Source organism: Carcharhinus amblyrhynchos, unplaced genomic scaffold (assembly GCF_965287045.1).
Source record: "Carcharhinus amblyrhynchos unplaced genomic scaffold, sCarAmb.v2.hapA scaffold_81, whole genome shotgun sequence".
Classification (NCBI taxonomy): Eukaryota; Metazoa; Chordata; class Chondrichthyes; order Carcharhiniformes; family Carcharhinidae; genus Carcharhinus; species Carcharhinus amblyrhynchos.
Window position 1 is genome coordinate 804,657 of NW_027649821.1, and position 19,796 is coordinate 824,452.

Here is a 19,796-nt window from a genome sequence, read left to right on the forward strand (position 1 = left end):
CCACACAGTGTGAGAGACAGGGAGTTATTTACAGTGATATCCACACAGTGTGAGAGACAGGGAGTTATTTACAGTGATATCCACACAGTGTGAGAGACAGGGAGTTATTTACAGTGATATCCACACAGTGTGAGAGACAGGGAGTTATTTACAGTGATATCCACGCAATGTGAGAGACAGGGAGTTATTTACAGAGAGGTCGCCGGGGTCCGGGGAGAGGTCGCCGGGGTCCGGGGAGAGGTCGCCGGGGTCCGGGGAGAGGTCGCCGGGGTCCGGGGAGAGGTCGCCGGGATCTGGGGAGAGTTTCCTAGGGTTTGGGGAATGGCTGCTAAGTTTTGGGGAGAGGTCGCTAGGAGTTCTCGGAGTGGTTGCCATGGTTGGGTGGAGGTTGCCAGGCTTTGGGGAGAGTTGCGATGGTTGTCTGGTATCCAGGTTTGATTTGCACTTGGAGTATTTTATTCAGCTCTGGGCACCAGGCAGGAAAGGTTTATTGGGTTTGGATAAATTGCAGCACAGGATGATATCTGGAATCTCTGTGAGTTCCCTGTTTAAATGATTCTTTCTCTGGATGTGGGTGTCTCTGACTAGGCCGACATTTATTACCCATCCTGAAATAATGAAGTGAGGTTGCAGTGAGGAGGCGTTATCTCCCTGAGTATTGGAGATTAAGAGATGATTGAATTGGGGTGTTTAAGGTAATTTAAAGGCAGTGGGCACTGTTCTGAAGGGACAGCAGTTGTGGGATGATGAAGAGTGTTTGATCTTTTATGTTTGTCTCCCCGTAGGGAACCTGTGGCGATGTGACTGTGTGCTGCACTGGCTGCGAGGTTGGATTATTCAGGAAGGCCACAGGCTGTTGATGGGCAAAAGGATTCTGTGTGCGGAGCCTCCACGCCTCCTTGGCCAGAGTCTGCTGGACATCCCGGGAAACAGCCTGGTCTGCATCCCTCCAGTGGTGCAGCTGGACCGCAGTGATGCGGTGGGTCGCGCGGGAGATGAGCTGCACGTCAGCTGCCATGCCTCCGGCTACCCACAGCCAGTGGTGGTCTGGAGGAAGGTGAGCGACGCCAGAACAGTGCTGGGGCGTCTCCAGTCGGTGACCAGATCCTCGGGCCCTCCCGGCTCGGGGGCTTTCAAGAGGCCAGACGGCGAGGGTGAACCGCGGAGCGGCCTGGTACCACCTGGTGACGGCGGGGTGCTGACCCTGCGCAACGTGACGGCCTCCCACGCCGGGAGGTACGAGTGCGAGGCCAGCAACCCCGGTGGGAAGGCCACCGCGACCTTTGACCTGTCGGTCAACCTGTCGAGCCGGGGTCGGCCCCTCCACCCCCTGCGGCCGGCCCCCGGCCTGAGTCACGAGCCGCTGTACGAGAGTGTGGACAGCATGGACTTCACGGCCCTGGGCACCGCCACCCAGACTGGCATCGCAGCCGGCATCTCCCTGCTCGCACTGGTCGCCCTTCTCCTGGTGGTGGTGATCTGTCGGAAGCAGGGCAAGCAGAGGAAGGCGGGGCAGGAGGAGAGGGCGGAAATGGAGGGGAGCGGCCTCTACCTCAACGACTACTCGGATGGGCCCACCACCTTTGCCCAGCTGGAGGAGTACCGGGACGCTGCCGGGCATGAGATGTTCGTCATTGACCGGACCAAGAGAGACTTCTGCACCTACAAGGACACGGCTGAACTGGGCAAACTGCTCCAGGCAGGCCCCCTCCAGGACCAGGCCACACAGACAGCTGAGGCCATGGCTGACCGTCACAGGTCACACAGCCTGGACAGCGGCGAAGTCTTTGAGAATCGCAGCGTGGTCTTCCAGCAGGAGATCAAGTATGAAATCCACTGCTGAAGGAGGATGGGAAGTTCTGGATAAACTCTGTTGGGATTGTGACATTCCCAGTACTGAGGGAGTGCTGCACCCTCGGGGGTGTAGCTTCTTGGCTGTGACGTTAATCCAAGGCCCTATGGGCGTAAAGGATCCGATGATCAAAGAAGAGCAGGGGATTCCACCCCCCCCCCCAAAACCACTTCCACTCCCCCCTCCCCCGGCCAATATTTACCCCTCAGTTTAAAGACTGTCTGCTCATGTATCACTTATCACTTCACTGTTCGTGGGATCCCGCTGGGCACAGGTTGGCTGCCATGTTACCATGGCGACACCACCTCCGATTGGCTGCGCAGAGCATTGGGGATATTGTGAGGTGGTGACTGGCGCCATGTAAATGTAGGTCTTTGGTTTTTGTGTTGGGGTGGGTGGTCCCATCACACTCTGGGACAGAGCCTGATGGAAACTCAGAGCATTCCCCCCCCGCTCCCCCGCCCCCACCCTCCCAAGGAGCGGGTCAGGGAAATGTACAGGGGAGGCGATGAATGAGCAAAAGGAAAGAGAAAGGGGGAATGAGAAAAGAAAAACAAGAGTTTACAGTGCAATGAGATGGGAGAGAGAGGGAATATTTAAGAAAGTTTATTTATTGATCAGTCACAAGTAGATTTACATTAACACTGCAATGAAGTTACTGTGAAAATTCCCTAGTCACCACACTCCAGCGCCTGTTCAGGTACACTGAGGGAGAATTAAGCATGGCCAGTCCACCTAACCAGCACGTCCTTCAGACTGTGGGAAGAAACCGCAGCACCCAGAATAAACCCACGCAGACACGGGGAGAATGTGCACACTCCGCACAGACAGTGATCCAAGCTGGGAATCGAACCCGGGTCCCTGGCGCTGAGGCAGCAGTGCCAGCCAGTGTGCCACCCTGCCACCCCATTTCAGTGTTAACAGTAATATATATCATTAAACTAGAAAGAGTGCAGAAAAGATTTACTAGGATGTTACCAGGCCTTGATGGATTGAGTTATAAGGAGAGGCTGGATCGACTGGGACTTTTTTCCCTGGAGTATTGGAGGCTTAGGGGTGACCTTATAGAGGTCTGTAAAATAACAAGGGGCACAAATCAGTTGACTAGATAGTCAACATCTTTCTCCTAAAGGGGGAGTCTAATAACTGGAGGGTATAGGTTTAAGGTGAGAGGGGAGAGATACAAAAGTGTGCAGAGAGGCAATTTTTTCACACAGAGGGTGGTGAGTGTCTGGAACAAGCTGCCAGAGGTAGTAGTGGAGGCGGGTACAATTTTGTCCTTTAGGCAGTTACATGGGTATGATGTGTTTAGAGGGATATGGGCCAAATGTGGGCAATTGGGACAGCTTGGTGGTTTTAAAGAAAAAAGGCGGTATGGACAAGTTGGGCCGAAGGGCCTGTTTCCATGCTGTAAATCTCTCTGACTCTATGAGTTGGGAAACAGAAGAAAGTGCTGGAATAAAGCAGAAAGTGGGGGAGGCAGATAGTGAACAAGGAGGGGAGTGTGACAGTAACTGTGTTGGCAAGGAGAGATTGTGAATATATTCCTGTCGGCGCACAGACATCTAATCTTCCCCTTCATTTAGTTCCTGCTCTGGGTATGGGCATCACTGGAGAGCCCCCCATTTATTCCTCATTTACTGAGACGTTGTGTCAAAGACAGGCTGGGGCAGCAGGAGGTTTGATAAAATGGAATGGTTAACTCAGAGGGAAGTTTGTGTGGAAGTGAAGCCAGCCCTCGATCAGACAGGATCAGGATATTGGTGTAGAAACAGAATCTAATCCTTACACAATGTTTCAGTCAGTGAGCTCCCCCTCACCATGCACTGTGACCCTCGGCAGCTTCCAGGTACAGTCGCTGGAGTGTGGGTTAAGGTGTGACGCACTGGGGTAGGGAGGGTGAGGTTAGGCGGGGCTCCTGAAGCAGGCTACAATCATTGAGCTTTGTTGGAGGGTGTGAGCGGAACAACTCTGTCACCTGCTGTCCGAACCCCAGTGAACAGCTGACCCTCCACATGCGAGTGTGGACTGATAAACTGGGGATGAGGGAGGGGTGGGGGGAGGCGTTGTAATGGTAACTGGGGGGTGCTGTTAGTGTCTGTAGGACAGTCAATAGGAGACTAGGGAATTGTTTTTTATCAGTGTCACGATCAGGCTTACATTAACGCTGCAATGAAGTTACTGTGAAATTCCCCTTGTCGCCACACTCCGTTGCCAGTTCAGGTACACTGAGAGAGAATTTAGCATGGCCAATGCACCTAACCTGCATATCTTTGTACTGTGGGAGGAAACTGGAGCACCCGGAGGAAACCCACACAGACATGGGGAGAACATGCAGACTCCAGACAGACAATGTCTCAAGCCAGGAATCGAACCTGGGTCCCTGGCACTGTGAGACAGCAGCGCTAACTGCTGTGCCACCATGCCATCAGGAAGGGGGGGATGAGGGAAGGGGGGACGAGGGGAGGGGAGTGGCAGGGAAGAGAGGAGGTCAAGAAAACGAAGAACAATTTATGAAATTTTGTAACAAAACCTCATCCAATCTTTCCCTCTCCTCCCACTCTCCCTTTTCCCCTCCACACCTCATCTCTTCCTCTCCCTTTCGATTGCTTCTGCCCTTTCCCTTCTCCACCACTCTGCATCCATCCTCTCTGAGCCCCCTTCCTCCTCCTCTTGCCCTCCCTACCTCCACTCTCCCCTCCCTAACTCTCCCCTGGTCACACCTCCCCTTCTTATCACCCTCTGCCCCCTCCCCCCTTCTGCTCTTCCTCTCTCTCTGTGCCCCCCACCCTCACCTTCTTCCCTCGCTGCCCCCTGATCCTCTGGTTCCACAGGTAATGTTATTTAACAAGAAGTTTGACACTGATATGTTTGTGTGTTTTGAATGTTCTGCTGTCTGGTCTTTGTGAGGCTATAAATGACAAAATCTACAAACTGCAGGAAGCTCTCTAGATCACCCTCACACTCACATCTAAATAAATAAAGCAGGACAGATACTTCAATAAATACTAACACCCCAGACTCCACACATAACCCCCCCACCCCCTCCCCCATATACACACATTCTCACAGACACACATTCTTACATACACACATTCTCACAGACACACACACACACACACACACACATGCTCACACAAACACACATTCTTGCACACACACATTCTTACATACACACACACACACACACATTCTCACACAACTGCGACATGAGCAGAAGCGAGAGCCTCGATCAGAGAAGGCGGTTTGACAGAGGGTTTGTTTATCACTGAGAGTAAGTTAATGATGAATCAATATCAGAGTTCTCCTCTTCAGATGTTTTAGATTGTCAAGAGTTATTCTGGACTGAGGAGAAATCAGTTGAGGGAAAGGGGAGATTGACCAGAATGGTTACAGAGATGAGGGATTTTAGTTACACGGTGAAACTAGAGAAGCTGGAGTTATACTCCTTGGGACAAAGGAGATTACAGAGAGCTTTGATAAATGTGTGCAAAATTATAACAGATTTAGATAACCATCGACAAAGGAACACTTCTTATTAACTGACTGTACGAGGATTAGGGGACACAGAGAGGCTTTCGACAGAGTACAGGAGTTGTGAGAAGAAACCTTTTTTTTAAATTCATAGAGAAGGATGATGCCCTGAAACTCCCCGTCCATGGAGGAATTGGCAGCAAAAGCCACAGTAAAATTGAATGGGATGCTGAGGGAAATAAAGCTGGAGGCTTAACGAGATAATAGTGGGGGCATGGGATTGAATGGATTTACTCCACAGAAAGCTGGTTTGGACTCAGTGGTCTGAATGTCCTCCCTTTGTGTCAGTGACAGACTCTCGTTCTGCAGGTCTGCCGGGCAAAGAATCATACAAATGTTTCAGATTGAGAGAGAGCAACAGAGCATGAACATCCACTGAGTCTGAGAAGCCTGTCAGAGTGTGCCTATAGGAAGAGGCATTGTTTCCTTACCCCAAGACTCAAACATTTGACTTGGGAAGGCAGTGATGTAGTGGTACTGTGGCTGGACTAGCAATCCAGAGACCCAGGGTAATGCTCTGGGGACCTGGGTTCAAATCCCACCGTGGCAGCTGGTGAAATTTGAATTCAATAAAGGAAAACCTGGAGTTAAAAGTCTGCTGAGGAGAAAGATTTAAAAGGGACCTGAGGGGCAACTTTTTCACACAGAGGGCAGTGCATATATGGAATGAGCTGCCAGAGAAAGTGGTTGAGGCAGGTTCAATAGCAACAATTAAAAAGCATTTGAATAAGTAGATGGATGGGAAAGGATTAGCGGGATATGGACCAAATATGGGCAATTGGGTCTAGTTGGGAGGACACCATGAGTGGCATGGACTGGTTGGGCCTGTTTTCATGCTGTGTTACTCTATGATGATCATGAAACCATTATCGATTGTCATAAAAGTCCATCTGGTTCACTAATATCTATTAGGGAAGGAAATCCTTACCCCGTCTGGCCTATACATAACTCCAGAGCCACAACAATGTGGTTGAGTCTGAAATCTCCCCTCAAGGGCAATTAGGGATGGTTTCCTTAGGAATGCTAACCCAGCCAGCGATGCCCACATACCATGAAAAATTTTTTTAAAAACTTCAATCAATAAATAACTGTCTGTCTCAAATCTAAAAGGGCGGTAATATTAGACACAGATATCAGTAAGCTGTTCTTGTTGTTGAATGGACTACATTGGATTTACTCTTGTGAAATGTCTGCGTTCCTTCATTTGATAATAAAACAATGGATTTATATTTTTGTTTGTCTTACATCAATTACAAAAGTTAAAAATGTTCCAATAACCATCTAATAGGGAATTCAGGAGTGAGCTCTTTACAAAGAGCGTGTGTGAAACTCACTTATGTCTAAGGTGAATAGTTCGCTCATATTTACTTTATTATTATCCAGACAGAAATTTGATTTAGCTACATTGCTTGTTCATTATGAAAAAATACATAAATTCACAAAAAAAGGAAGAAAATCACCCTATTGCAAAGATCTAACTTTAATTAAATGTGTTAAAATGTAGTAAAATAATCAGTCAGCTAGTGCCATCCTGCTCACATACCCTCATCCATACATCAACCTCCTGATCTGAGTTATTACAGAGAGAGGCACCAGTGAGTTCAGCAACCCAATTTACTCTCCAGCTGAGGATTTGTCCCCTTTTCCCCGAATGTCTCTGTGGTGATTGTCCCTTTAAGGGACACACAGCAGGGTAAGGATCACCAGTTGGAACTCAGAGTGGGGAATCACCCTGGGGGTGGAGGATTTCTCCGAGGACAGGGGTATTTGAGGATTAGCTGCAGACTGCTGGTCTACATGGCTTGTTAATGAATCAATAATGTTCACTAATGATGTCTCTAAGTACATCATTACAGTATCCTACAGCAATGCAGAGAACATGGAGATTCTCAATGTCGGTGACGTTCCTCACTCCTGGCAAGATTCTTCCAGAATAAGAAGTCTCACCACACTAGGTTAAAGTCCAACAGGTTTATTTGTAGCAAACGCCACTAGATTTTGGAACTGCCTGTTCCTTCTGTCAGGTGGCACCCAGTACCCTGTACCCAGCCGGGTTCCAGAATATCTGTATCCTTATAGAATCTGCTATCCTAAGACAACAGTACCAGTAAAAAAAAGACACTCAGGAAAGGATCAGCACTCTCAGCTGGAGCTCTGTAGGATCAGCTGGAAAAAGTGTTGATTTTCTGAGGTTGTATAATGTTCTATGGCCTTTATCTCCACACTGTTCAACTCACCATCAAGGGCCAAATGGCCTTCTCCTGCTCCTACCTTCAATGTTTCTATGTTGTTAGTGCTGATGTATTTAAGAGAAAGTTTAATAACTACATGAGGGAGAAATGAAGGGAAAGATATGCTGATAGGGTAAGGTCTACGTGGAGATTAAAGACTAGCACAGTCCCGTTGGGCCGAATGGTCTGCTTTAGTCTGTAAGATAGACTAAGCAGGTGTCAGAGGGCCAGGTTCCTCAATCAGTGTGAGAGAGTGTCCAGAACAATCTAAATGTTATTTCTCCTCCTCCCCCACCCCTCTCTCTTTTTCTCTCTCCTTCTCTGTCTTCCCCTATTCTCACTAATATTCTGCAATGGTCTAACCCTGTCAACCTGAGGTTGTGTGTGGGAGACTGCGGAGGAGAGGGGAATGGCAGAATGAACATGGAATCACACATTCTCTGCAGCGCTCTGTGTGGGGTTGACAAAAGCTTGGCACTTTGACAACAGAAACTAATAGGATGAGGCCATTCTGCCCCTCTGAATCTATTCCACCAATCAATTAGATCCTGGCTGATCTGTACCTCAATTCCACTTCCTGGCCTCTGTTCTGTAACCCTGATACCCTACACCAATAAGCTAGAGGGCACAAGGTTATAGTCCAACAAGTTTATTTGCAATCACAAGCTTTCGGAGAGCTGCTCCTTAAGAACATAAGAACTAGGAGCAGGAGTAGGCCATCAGCCCCTCGAGCCTGCTCCACCATTCAATGGATGATCTTCTCATGGACTCAGCTCCACTTACCCACCCACTCACCATAATCCTTAATTCCTTTACTGTTCAAACATTTATCTATCCTTGCCTTAAAAACATTCAATGAGGTAGCCTCAACTGGGCAGGGAATTCCACAGATTCACAACCCCTTGTGTGAAGAAGTTCCTCCTCAGCTCAGTCCTAAATCTGCTTCCCCTTATTTTGAGGCTATGTCCCTAGTTCTAGTTTCACCTGCCAGTGGAAACAACTTCCCTGCTTCTATCTTATCTATTCCCTTCATAATCTGATATGTGTTTATAAGAACTCCCCTCATTCTTCTGAATTCCAATGAGTATAGCCCCAGTCCACTCAGTCTCTCCTCATAAGCCAACCCTCTCAACTCTGGAATCAACCTAGTGAATCTCCTCTGCACCCCCTCCAGTGCCAGTATATCCTTTCTCAAGTAAGGAGACCAAAACTGTACACAGTATTCCAGGTGTGGCCTCAACATCACCTTGTACATCTGCAACATAATCTCGCTGTTTTTAAACTCCATCCCTCTAGCAATGAAGGTCAGAATTCCATTTGCCTTCTTAATTACCTGCTGTACCTGCAAACCAACTCCTTGAGATTCCTGCACAAGGACACCCAGTGTCCACACTGGGGCAGTGTGGGTCACAGGTGAGGAGCTGCAGTACCGGCAGTGCCCGCACTGGGGCGGTGTGGGTCACAGGTGAGGAGCTGCAATACCGGCAGTGCCCGCACTGGGGCGGTGTGGGTCACAGGTGAGGAGCTGCAGTACCGGCAGTGCCCGCACTGGGGCGGTGTGGGTCACAGGTGAGGAGCTGCAGTACCGGCAGTGTCCGCACTGGGGCGGTGTGGGTCACAGGTGAGGAGTTGCAGTACCGGCAGTGCCCGCACTGGGGCGGTGTGGGTCACAGGTGAGGAGCTGCAGTACCGGCAGTGCCCGCACTGGGGCGGTGTGGGTCACAGGTGAGGAGTTGCAGTACCGGCAGTGCCCGCACTGGGGCGGTGTGGGTCACAGGTGAGGAGCTGCAGTACCGGCAGTGCCCGCACTGGGGCGGTGTGGGTCACAGGTGAGGAGCTGCAGTACCGGCAGTGCCCGCACTGGGGCGGTGTGGGTCACAGGTGAGGAGCTGCAGTACCGGCAGTGCCCGCACTGGGGCGGTGTGGGTCACAGGTGAGGAGCTGCAGTACCGGCAGTGCCCGCACTGGGGCGGTGTGGGTCACAGGTGAGGAGCTGCAGTACCGGCAGTGCCCGCACTGGGGCGGTGTGGGTCACAGGTGAGGAGCTGCAGTACCGGCAGTGCCCGCACTGGGGCGGTGTGGGTCACAGGTGAGGAGCTGCAGTACCGGCAGTGCCCGCACTGGGGCGGTGTGGGTCACAGGTGAGGAGCTGCAGTACCGGCAGTGTCCGCACTGGGGCGGTGTGGGTCACAGGTGAGGAGCTGCAGTAATGACAGTGCCCGCACTGGGGCGGTGTGGGTCACAGGTGAGGAGTTGCAGTACCGGCAGCGTCCGCACTGGGGCGGTGTGGGTCACAGGTGAGGAGCTGCAGTACCGGCAGTGCCCGCACTGGGGTGGTGGGGGCGGTGTGGGTCACAGGTGAGGAGCTGCAGTACCGGCAGCGCCCGCACTGGGGCGGTGTGGGTCACAGGTGAGGAGCTGCAGTACCGGCAGCGCCCGCACTGGGGCGGTGTGGGTCACAGGTGAGGAGCTGCAGTACCGGCAGCGCCCGCACTGGGGCGGTGTGGGTCACAGGTGAGGAGCTGCAGTACCGGCAGCGCCCGCACTGGGGCGGTGTGGGTCACAGGTGAGGAGCTGCAGTACCGGCAGCGCCCGCACTGGGGCGGTGTGGGTCACAGGTGAGGAGCTGCAGTACCGGCAGTGCCCGCACTGGGGCGGTGTGGGTCACAGGTGAGGAGCTGCAGTACCGGCAGCGCCCGCACTGGGGCGGTGTGGGTCACAGGTGAGGAGCTGCAGTACCGGCAGTGCCCGCACTGGGGCGGTGTGGGTCACAGGTGAGGAGCTGCAGTACCGGCAGTGTCCGCACTGGGGCGGTGTGGGTCACAGGTGAGGAGCTGCAGTAACGACAGTGCCCGCACTGGGGCGGTGTGGGTCACAGGTGAGGAGTTGCAGTACCGGCAGCGTCCGCACTGGGGCGGTGTGGGTCACAGGTGAGGAGCTGCAGTACCGGCAGTGCCCGCACTGGGGTGGTGGGGGCGGTGTGGGTCACAGGTGAGGAGCTGCAGTACCGGCAGCGCCCGCACTGGGGCGGTGTGGGTCACAGGTGAGGAGCTGCAGTACCGGCAGCGCCCGCACTGGGGCGGTGTGGGTCACAGGTGAGGAGCTGCAGTACCGGCAGCGCCCGCACTGGGGCGGTGTGGGTCACAGGTGAGGAGCTGCAGTACCGGCAGCGCCCGCACTGGGGCGGTGTGGGTCACAGGTGAGGAGCTGCAGTACCGGCAGCGCCCGCACTGGGGCGGTGTGGGTCACAGGTGAGGAGCTGCAGTACCGGCAGCGCCCGCACTGGGGCGGTGTGGGTCACAGGTGAGGAGCTGCAGTACCGGCAGCGCCCGCACTGGGGCGGTGTGGGTCACAGGTGAGGAGCTGCAGTACCGGCAGCGCCCGCACTGGGGCGGTGTGGGTCACAGGTGAGGAGCTGCAGTACCGGCAGCGCCCGCACTGGGGCGGTGTGGGTCACAGGTGAGGAGCTGCAGTACCGGCAGCGCCCGCACTGGGGCGGTGTGGGTCACAGGTGAGGAGCTGCAGTACCGGCAGCGCCCGCACTGGGGCGGTGTGGGTCACAGGTGAGGAGCTGCAGTACCGGCAGCGCCCGCACTGGGGCGGTGTGGGTCACAGGTGAGGAGCTGCAGTACCGGCAGCGCCCGCACTGGGGCGGTGTGGGTCACAGGTGAGGAGCTGCAGTACCGGCAGCGCCCGCACTGGGGCGGTGTGGGTCACAGGTGAGGAGCTGCAGTACCGGCAGCGCCCGCACTGGGGCGGTGTGGGTCACAGGTGAGGAGCTGCAGTACCGGCAGCGCCCGCACTGGGGCGGTGTGGGTCACAGGTGAGGAGCTGCAGTACCGGCAGCGCCCGCACTGGGGCGGTGTGGGTCACAGGTGAGGAGCTGCAGTACCGGCAGCGCCCGCACTGGGGCGGTGTGGGTCACAGGTGAGGAGCTGCAGTACCGGCAGCGCCCGCACTGGGGCGGTGTGGGTCACAGGTGAGGAGCTGCAGTACCGGCAGCGCCCGCACTGGGGCGGTGTGGGTCACAGGTGAGGAGCTGCAGTACCGGCAGCGCCCGCACTGGGGCGGTGTGGGTCACAGGTGAGGAGCTGCAGTACCGGCAGCGCCCGCACTGGGGCGGTGTGGGTCACAGGTGAGGAGCTGCAGTACCGGCAGCGCCCGCACTGGGGCGGTGTGGGTCACAGGTGAGGAGCTGCAGTACCGGCAGCGCCCGCACTGGGGCGGTGTGGGTCACAGGTGAGGAGCTGCAGTACCGGCAGCGCCCGCACTGGGGCGGTGTGGGTCACAGGTGAGGAGCTGCAGTACCGGCAGCGCCCGCACTGGGGCGGTGTGGGTCACAGGTGAGGAGCTGCAGTACCGGCAGCGCCCGCACTGGGGCGGTGTGGGTCACAGGTGAGGAGCTGCAGTACCGGCAGCGCCCGCACTGGGGCGGTGTGGGTCACAGGTGAGGAGCTGCAGTACCGGCAGCGCCCGCACTGGGGCGGTGTGGGTCACAGGTGAGGAGCTGCAGTACCGGCAGCGCCCGCACTGGGGCGGTGTGGGTCACAGGTGAGGAGCTGCAGTACCGGCAGCGCCCGCACTGGGGCGGTGTGGGTCACAGGTGAGGAGCTGCAGTACCGGCAGCGCCCGCACTGGGGCGGTGTGGGTCACAGGTGAGGAGCTGCAGTACCGGCAGCGCCCGCACTGGGGCGGTGTGGGTCACAGGTGAGGAGCTGCAGTACCGGCAGCGCCCGCACTGGGGCGGTGTGGGTCACAGGTGAGGAGCTGCAGTACCGGCAGCGCCCGCACTGGGGCGGTGTGGGTCACAGGTGAGGAGCTGCAGTACCGGCAGCGCCCGCACTGGGGCGGTGTGGGTCACAGGTGAGGAGCTGCAGTACCGGCAGCGCCCGCACTGGGGCGGTGTGGGTCACAGGTGAGGAGCTGCAGTACCGGCAGCGCCCGCACTGGGGCGGTGTGGGTCACAGGTGAGGAGCTGCAGTACCGGCAGCGCCCGCACTGGGGCGGTGTGGGTCACAGGTGAGGAGCTGCAGTACCGGCAGCGCCCGCACTGGGGCGGTGTGGGTCACAGGTGAGGAGCTGCAGTACCGGCAGCGCCCGCACTGGGGCGGTGTGGGTCACAGGTGAGGAGCTGCAGTACCGGCAGCGCCCGCACTGGGGCGGTGTGGGTCACAGGTGAGGAGCTGCAGTACCGGCAGTGCCCGCACTGGGGCGATCCCGCTCCGGGTTCCGCTGGGAGTTGGATCCGGATCCCGGGCGCTGTTCCCGGGGAGAGTGTCTGTAATCAGAGCCGCAGGGAGCGGAGCGGAGCGCGGGGCCCGGCTCCCTGAGCCGCAGGATGCAGCGAGTGGATTTTGCAGCGAGGAGTTTGTGCAGGGAGGGGATGGTAAGTGGGATCTGTGTCTGTGTGGAGCTGCCCCCCGGTTCCCCCTGATCGGGACCCCCTCATTCCCCCTGATCAGGACCCCCTCATTCCCCCTGATCGGGACCCCCCTGTTCCCCCTGATCGGGACCCCCTCATTCACCCTGATCGGGACCCCCCGGTTCCCCCTGATCGGGACCCCCTCATTCCCCCTGATCGGGACCCCCCGGTTCACCCTGATCAGGACCCCCCGGTTCACCCTGATCGGGACCCCCTCATTCCCCCTGATCGGGACCCCCTCATTCCCCCTGATCGGGACCCCCTCATTCACCCTGATCGGGACCCCCCTGTTCCCCCTGATCGGGACCCCCTCATTCACCCTGATCGGGACCCCCCGGTTCCCCCTGATCGGGACCCCCTCATTCCCCCTGATCGGGACCCCCTCATTCCCCCTGATCGGGACCCCCCTGTTCCCCCTGATCGGGACCCCCTCATTCACCCTGATCGGGACCCCCCGGTTCACCCTGATCGGGACCCCCCGGTTCACCCTGATCGGGACCCCCTCATTCCCCCTGATCGGGACCCCCTCATTCCCCCTGATCGGGACCCCCTCATTCACCCTGATCGGGACCCCCCGGTTCCCCCTGATCGGGACCCCCTCATTCCCCCTGATCGGGACCCCCTCATTCACCCTGATCGGGACCCCCTCATTCACCCTGATCGGGACCCCCCGGTTCCCCCTGATCGGGACCCCCTCATTCCCCCTGATCGGGACCCCCTCATTCCCCCTGATCGGGACCCCCTCATTCACCCTGATCGGGACCCCCTCATTCACCCTGATCGGGACCCCCTCATTCCCCCTGATCGGGACCCCCTCATTCACCCTGATCGGGACCCCCTCATTCACCCTGATCAGGACCCCCTCATTCACCCTGATCGGGACCCCCTCATTCACCCTGATCGGGACCCCCCGGTTCACCCTGATCGGGACCCCCCGGTTCACCCTGATCGGGACCCCCCGGTTCCCCCTGATCGGGACCCCCTCATTCCCCCTGATCGGGACCCCCTCATTCCCCCTGATCGGGACCCCCTCATTCCCCCTGACCGGGACCCCCTCATTCACCCTGATCGGGACCCCCTCATTCACCCTGATCGGGACCCCCCGGTTCACCCTGATCGGGACCCCCCGGTTCACCCTGATCAGGATCCCCCGGTTCCCCCTGATCAGGACCCCCTCATTCACCCTGATCAGGACCCCCCGGTTCACCCTGATCAGGATCCCCCGGTTCCCCCTGATCAGGACCCCCTCATTCACCCTGATCAGGACCCCCCGGTTCACCCTGATCAGGACCCCCCGGTTCACCCTGATCGGGACCCCCTCATTCACCCTGATCGGGACCCCCTCATTCCCCCTGATCAGGACCCCCCCGGTTCACCCTGATCGGGACCCCCCGGTTGACCCTGATCAGGACCCCCTCATTCACCCTGATCAGGACCCCCTGGTTGACCCTGATCAGGACCCCCTGGTTGACCCTGATCAGGACCCCCTGCCCTGGAGAAACACAGCGACTGCAGCTCCCTTTGTCATCTTGCCCGGGCCTCTGACATGTTCGGAATCCTGGCCAATGCTTTCATTCTGCTTTTTGACTCTAACTTGTCTCCCAGCTCATCCTCAGTCACCTGAGATATCCCAGAGATTTAATCCCCACCCCCAGGGCTCTGACTGTCTATAAAGGGGGGCAGAGACTGACGTAACAGGGGTAGAGTTGGCAAGGAAGAGGAAGGAGACAGCGCAGTGAGAGGTAAACTGATCGAAACATATCAAATTCTGAAGCAATGTGATAAGATTGATACTGAGAACATATTTCCATAGGTTGGGGCAACACAGTGCCAGGGACCCGGGTTCAATTCCAGCCTCGGGTCTCTGTCTGTGTGGAGTTTGCACATTCTCCTCGTGTCTGCGTGGGTTTCCTCTGGGTACTCCGGTTTCCTCCCACACTCCAAAGATGTGTGTGTTAGGTTGATTGGCTGTGCTAAATTGACCCCTAGTGTCAGGGAGACTAGCAGGGTAAATACATGGGGTTATGGGGATAGGGCCTGGCTGGGATAGTTATTGGTGTAGACTCGATGGACTGAATGGCCTCTTTCTGCACTGTTGGGCTTCCATGGTTTTTAAATGATTTGCCACTCTCTCAGTGAAGACATTTCTCCCCACCTCAGTCTTACAGAGTCCACCCTGTATCCTGAAACCTTGCCCCCTTTTTCTAGAGCAAACTTTGGCTGGTGAGTCTCAGTGGGCCACAAGGTTGAAACCAGGCTTGTTCACCAACCATAAAGAAGATATAATTTAGTACACACTGAATAGTTCACAACATGTCAGAGAAAATACTTAACCATTATACATTAATAGAACTGTTATAAACATCAAATGATAAAAACAAAATAAACGTTTATATTTTGGACACAGAGGGAGCGCGTGGCTCTCTCAGTCAGTGTAATGAGTGATCTGCACCTCACTTCACTCAGCTTTACTCACGAACGAATCACTTCAGTCAGACCGTTTTGGAAAATAACTACACGGATGGAAACCAGCAGAATGTAACAGCCCTGATCGTGGGCAACAGTCCAGAAAATATCTTGTGGGCCACCCTCAGAACCCAGATAGACCTCATGCGGCCCCTGGGCCTCAGGTTGCTCACCGCTGTTCCAAATCCTCCCTCCCCCCCCCCCACTGACCCAGAGGAAACAACATCCAGATTGCCCAGCCCTGTCAGAATTTTATACATTTCTATCATTAATTCCAGTGAATACAGGTCCAGTTGACCCAATCTCTCCCCAGACACTAACCTTGCCATCCCGGGAGTCAGCTGGGTAAACCTTCGCTGCACTCCCTCCATGGCAAGTATATCCTTTCTTAGAATTCGCCTTCCTAACTGCTTGCTGTAGCTGCATGCTTGTTTTCGGTGATTGGTGTACAGGGACATCCAAAGGTCTCTTTGTACATCAACAATTCCCAGTCCATCATCATTTAAATAATCACCTTAAAGCTTCTTAATATCCCCCTCACATTCCCACATCATCAGACTGATGCCCGAGGACACCAAAGTCTTGCTGAGTATCCGCTCTCCCAATTTACACCCATTCAGGCAATAATGTCTTCCTATTATTGCTACCAAAGTGGATAACCTCACATTTATCCACATTATACTGCATCTGCCATGCAGCTGCCCACACACTCAGCCTGTCCAAATCACACTGAAACATCTCTAGTCTAGTTAGTTCCATCCTCAGGAAACTCCAGTAGGTTTGTCAAACTTGATTTCCTTTCATGAATCCATGTTGACTTTGTCTAATCCCGTTGATATTTCCTGAGTGTTCTGTTATCACATCCTGATGTTAGACTCACCAATCTGTAATTCCCTGCTTTCTCCCTCCCTCCTTTTATTAAATAACAGAGTTAGATTTGCCACCCTCCAATCTGTCAGGACTGTTCCAGAATCTATTGAATTTTGGAGAGTGACAGTCAACACATCTAACTGTTATTGTGATCACCTCCTTTAGTCGACAGGAATGTGGGATTACAGTCAGATTTACAGTCTGATAACTAATCTCTGAATGAATGACTGGAGGGGGGTCGAATGGCCTATTCCCGCTCCTGATCCGTGCATTCATAATGAGAGAGAGAGTTTGAGGTAGACTCAGTTAGTGGGTAACAGAAAGGAACCCAAAGATTTATTATAAACACAAACACTAAAAGGATCTATCAAAGGTGGGGCCCATTAGGAATAAGAAGAGCAGTGTTCCTGTGGAAGGAAGTAGTAAATGGGTTCTCTGCATCTTTCTTCACCCACAAAGATTCTTTCCATGTCAGTAGTGTTGAAATCTCAATTTCCGAGTTTGACTTTAACACAAAATAATACTCAATTAACTTGATTGAACTATTTGAAATAACGGACTTTCCAAAAATGGTTGACAAAGTGCCACATGACAGAGCTAAAGGGTGAAGTCCACCTGGAATACTGTGTACAGTTTTGGTCTCCTTACTTGAGAAAGGATATACTGGCACTGGAGGGGGTGCAGAGGAGATTCACTAGGTTGAGTCCAGAATGAGAGGGTTGGCTTATGAGTGAGACTGAATAGACTGGGGCTATACTCATTGGAATTCAGAAGAATGAGGGGAAATCTTATAGAAACATATAAGATTATGAAGGGATAAGATAGAAGCAGGGAGATTGTTTCCACTGGCGGGTGAAACTAGAACTAGGGACATAGCCTCAAAATAAGGGGGAGCAGATTTAGGACTGAGCTGAGGAGGAACTTCTTCACACAAAGGGTTGTGAATCTGTGGAATTCCCTGCCCAGTGAAGCAGTTGAGGCTACCTCATTGAATGTTTTTAAGGCGAGGATAGATACATTTTTGAACAGTAAAGGAATTAGAGGTTATGGTGAGCGGGTGGGTAAGTAGAGCTGAGTCCACAAAAAGATCAGCCATGATCTTATTGAATGGCGGAGCAGGCTCGAGGGACCAGATGGCCTACTCCTGCTCCTAGTTCCTATGTTCTTAAATGGACAGTGATGGTGTGGGTTCGAAAGTGACTAAAGTACAGAAGGAGAGAGTGACAGTGAGTGAATGTTCCTGATACTGGGAGCAGGGGTGTAATTGTCCCTTAGTGTCAGAGGAATTGCAGGGTAAAGAAGTGGGGTTATGAAGATAGGGCCTGCAGACTCGATGGGCCAAATGGCCTCCTTCTGAACTGTAGGAATTCTATGATTCTATGAAATGGTCATTTTCCTCTTATTATTCCTCTCTCAGGAATTTCCAGCAGCCAGGAGGCCCTGAAGATGATGAGGATTCCATAGCTGGTTGGAGAGAGAGATCGATGTTCCTGACACCCCACCCCTCTGCCCTCACCGGGCCCCCCACTGAGCGAGGAATTCATGTCTTTGTCAGACTGAGACCGCGATGACTCTGACCAAGTCCGCATCGTTTGACAATGCCCTGCAAGAGGAAACGACTTTGCCGTCCCAGGGGTGGTGGCACCATTGGCAGCGGTACACAGAGAGAGACTGGCAGAGAGCTGACAACACGCCAGTGTTTCCCCTTCAACGCGTTGCCACCTGAGTGCCAACTGCACTGCTTCTCCTTCCTGTCGGATGTGGAGAAGTGCCGGGCAGCGCTGGTCTGCCAAGGCTGGAGCCGGCTGATGAGGACTTCCAGGCTCTGGCAGCGGGCTGACTTTGCCCGTCTGGGATGTGTGTGGGGCTGGGAGGGAGCGCTACTGCCCGCCGCCAGGGACCACGAGCGCTGGGAGGAGCGGGTCAGGAACTACGCCTACCACCTGACGTCACGTGGCGCCAGCCTCACGGCTCTACGTGCCAGCTTTGACCTGGGGGACGAGCAGACCAACTGGACCCAGTTCCTGCTGAGCTTCCTGGAGGGGGTGAGCTGCCGAGATTTAGCGGAGCTGGAACTGAACTGGACCCTCACTCCTCTGGAGCCTTTGCCCACTCCTCGCCACTCCAGCATGGCCCAAGTGGGCATGACCAAGGCAGATCAGGTCATCAACTTTCAGAGTCTCCTGGAGAGGCTGAACCTGGTGTCACCAGCTCTCCGACAGGTCAGCCTGCCCTTTGACTGGTCAGAGCACTCGGTCCACTTACTGACTGGCTTCCAGCAGTTAAAGTGCCTGGAACTGAGGAACTTCTGGGTGTTTAAGGGTGTCTGCCCCAGCAGCATGCACCAGCTAACCCGCAGCCTCCCTAACCTCAAGAGGCTGACTCTGCAGGTTCTGATCCCTGTCAGGGACCTGGAGGTGACATACACTCTGGAATCCGCCTCCCTGGAGTTCCTGGATGTCTCCCAGAGCCGAGGCCTCGTCTTCAACCTCCTGGCCCTCCCTCAGCTGAGGGAGCTGAGGGTCAGGAAGACAATCAGGGGGATTATCCTGAATGGCCAAACACAGCTGGCAGTGCAGAGTCGCTGGCCCTGCCTCTACAGCCTCCTCCAGGAGGGGGTGCCCAACCTGCAGATACTCAACCACCACCAACTGCTGCCAGGTTGGCGGCGGGAGGTCGATGGGGGCCTGGCAGAGGTGCTTGTACAGGCCTGTTACTGTGTGCAGCACTCTGACACCTGGCTGCTCTGAGCCTCTGTAAAGCAAACCCCATAAAGCTCCATCTGCAAACAACAGCTCCAGATCCCTCCTTTCATCCTCCAAACCTGTTTTTATCCTTTCCCCCTCTCTCCCCATTCCTCCCTATCTTTCTGTTCATTCCCCCACATCTCCCCAGTCACACCCCTCACACACCCCCACTCTAACCCTGTTCTATCAGTGAACCAACCCCACCCAGTGCTGCGAGTGTTTGATGAGGGACAGTGTAGAGGGAGCTTTACTCTGTATCTAACCCCGTGCTGTACCTGTCCTGGGAGTGTTTGATGGGAGGACAGTGTAGAGGGAGCTTTACTCTGTATCTAACCCCGTGCTGTACCTCTCCTGGGAGTGTTTGATGGGGGGACAGTGTAGAGGGAGCTTTACTCTGTATCTAACCCCGTGCTGTACCTGTCCTGGGAGTGTTTGATGGGGGACAGTGTAGAGGGAGCTTTACTCTGTATCTAACCCCGTGTTGTATCTGTCCTGGGAGTGTTTGATGGGGACAGTGTAGAGGGAGCTTTACTCTGTATCTAACCCCGTGTTGTATCTGTCCTGGGAGTGTTTGATGGGGACAGTGTAGAGGGAGCTTTACTCTGTATCTAACCCCGTGTTGTATCTGTCCTGGGAGTGTTTGATGGGGACAGTGTAGAGGGAGCTTTACTCTG

At 54.6% G+C, this 19,796-nt stretch overlaps 2 protein-coding genes across 2 annotated transcripts in view; both read left to right on the forward strand.

Moving 5' to 3' along the window:
- Positions 1-1,899, forward strand: part of lrrc24 (leucine rich repeat containing 24) — a 43,963-nt gene extending 42,064 nt beyond the window's left edge. The window contains exon 5 of the mRNA XM_080182705.1: positions 786-1,899. Within this exon, the coding sequence (XP_080038831.1) occupies positions 786-1,843 (1,058 nt within the window). The 3' untranslated portion in view covers positions 1,844-1,899. The remainder of the gene's footprint in view (positions 1-785) is intronic.
- Positions 1,900-12,855: 10,956 nt separating this feature from the next.
- Positions 12,856-19,570, forward strand: LOC145337921 (uncharacterized). The gene is made up of 2 exons (XM_080182701.1): positions 12,856-13,003; positions 17,793-19,570. Exon 2 carries the CDS (start codon positions 17,974-17,976, stop codon positions 19,123-19,125), a length of 1,152 nt encoding a protein of 383 aa, XP_080038827.1. The 5' UTR covers positions 12,856-13,003; positions 17,793-17,973; the 3' UTR covers positions 19,126-19,570.
- The last annotated feature ends 226 nt before the right edge of the window (positions 19,571-19,796 follow it).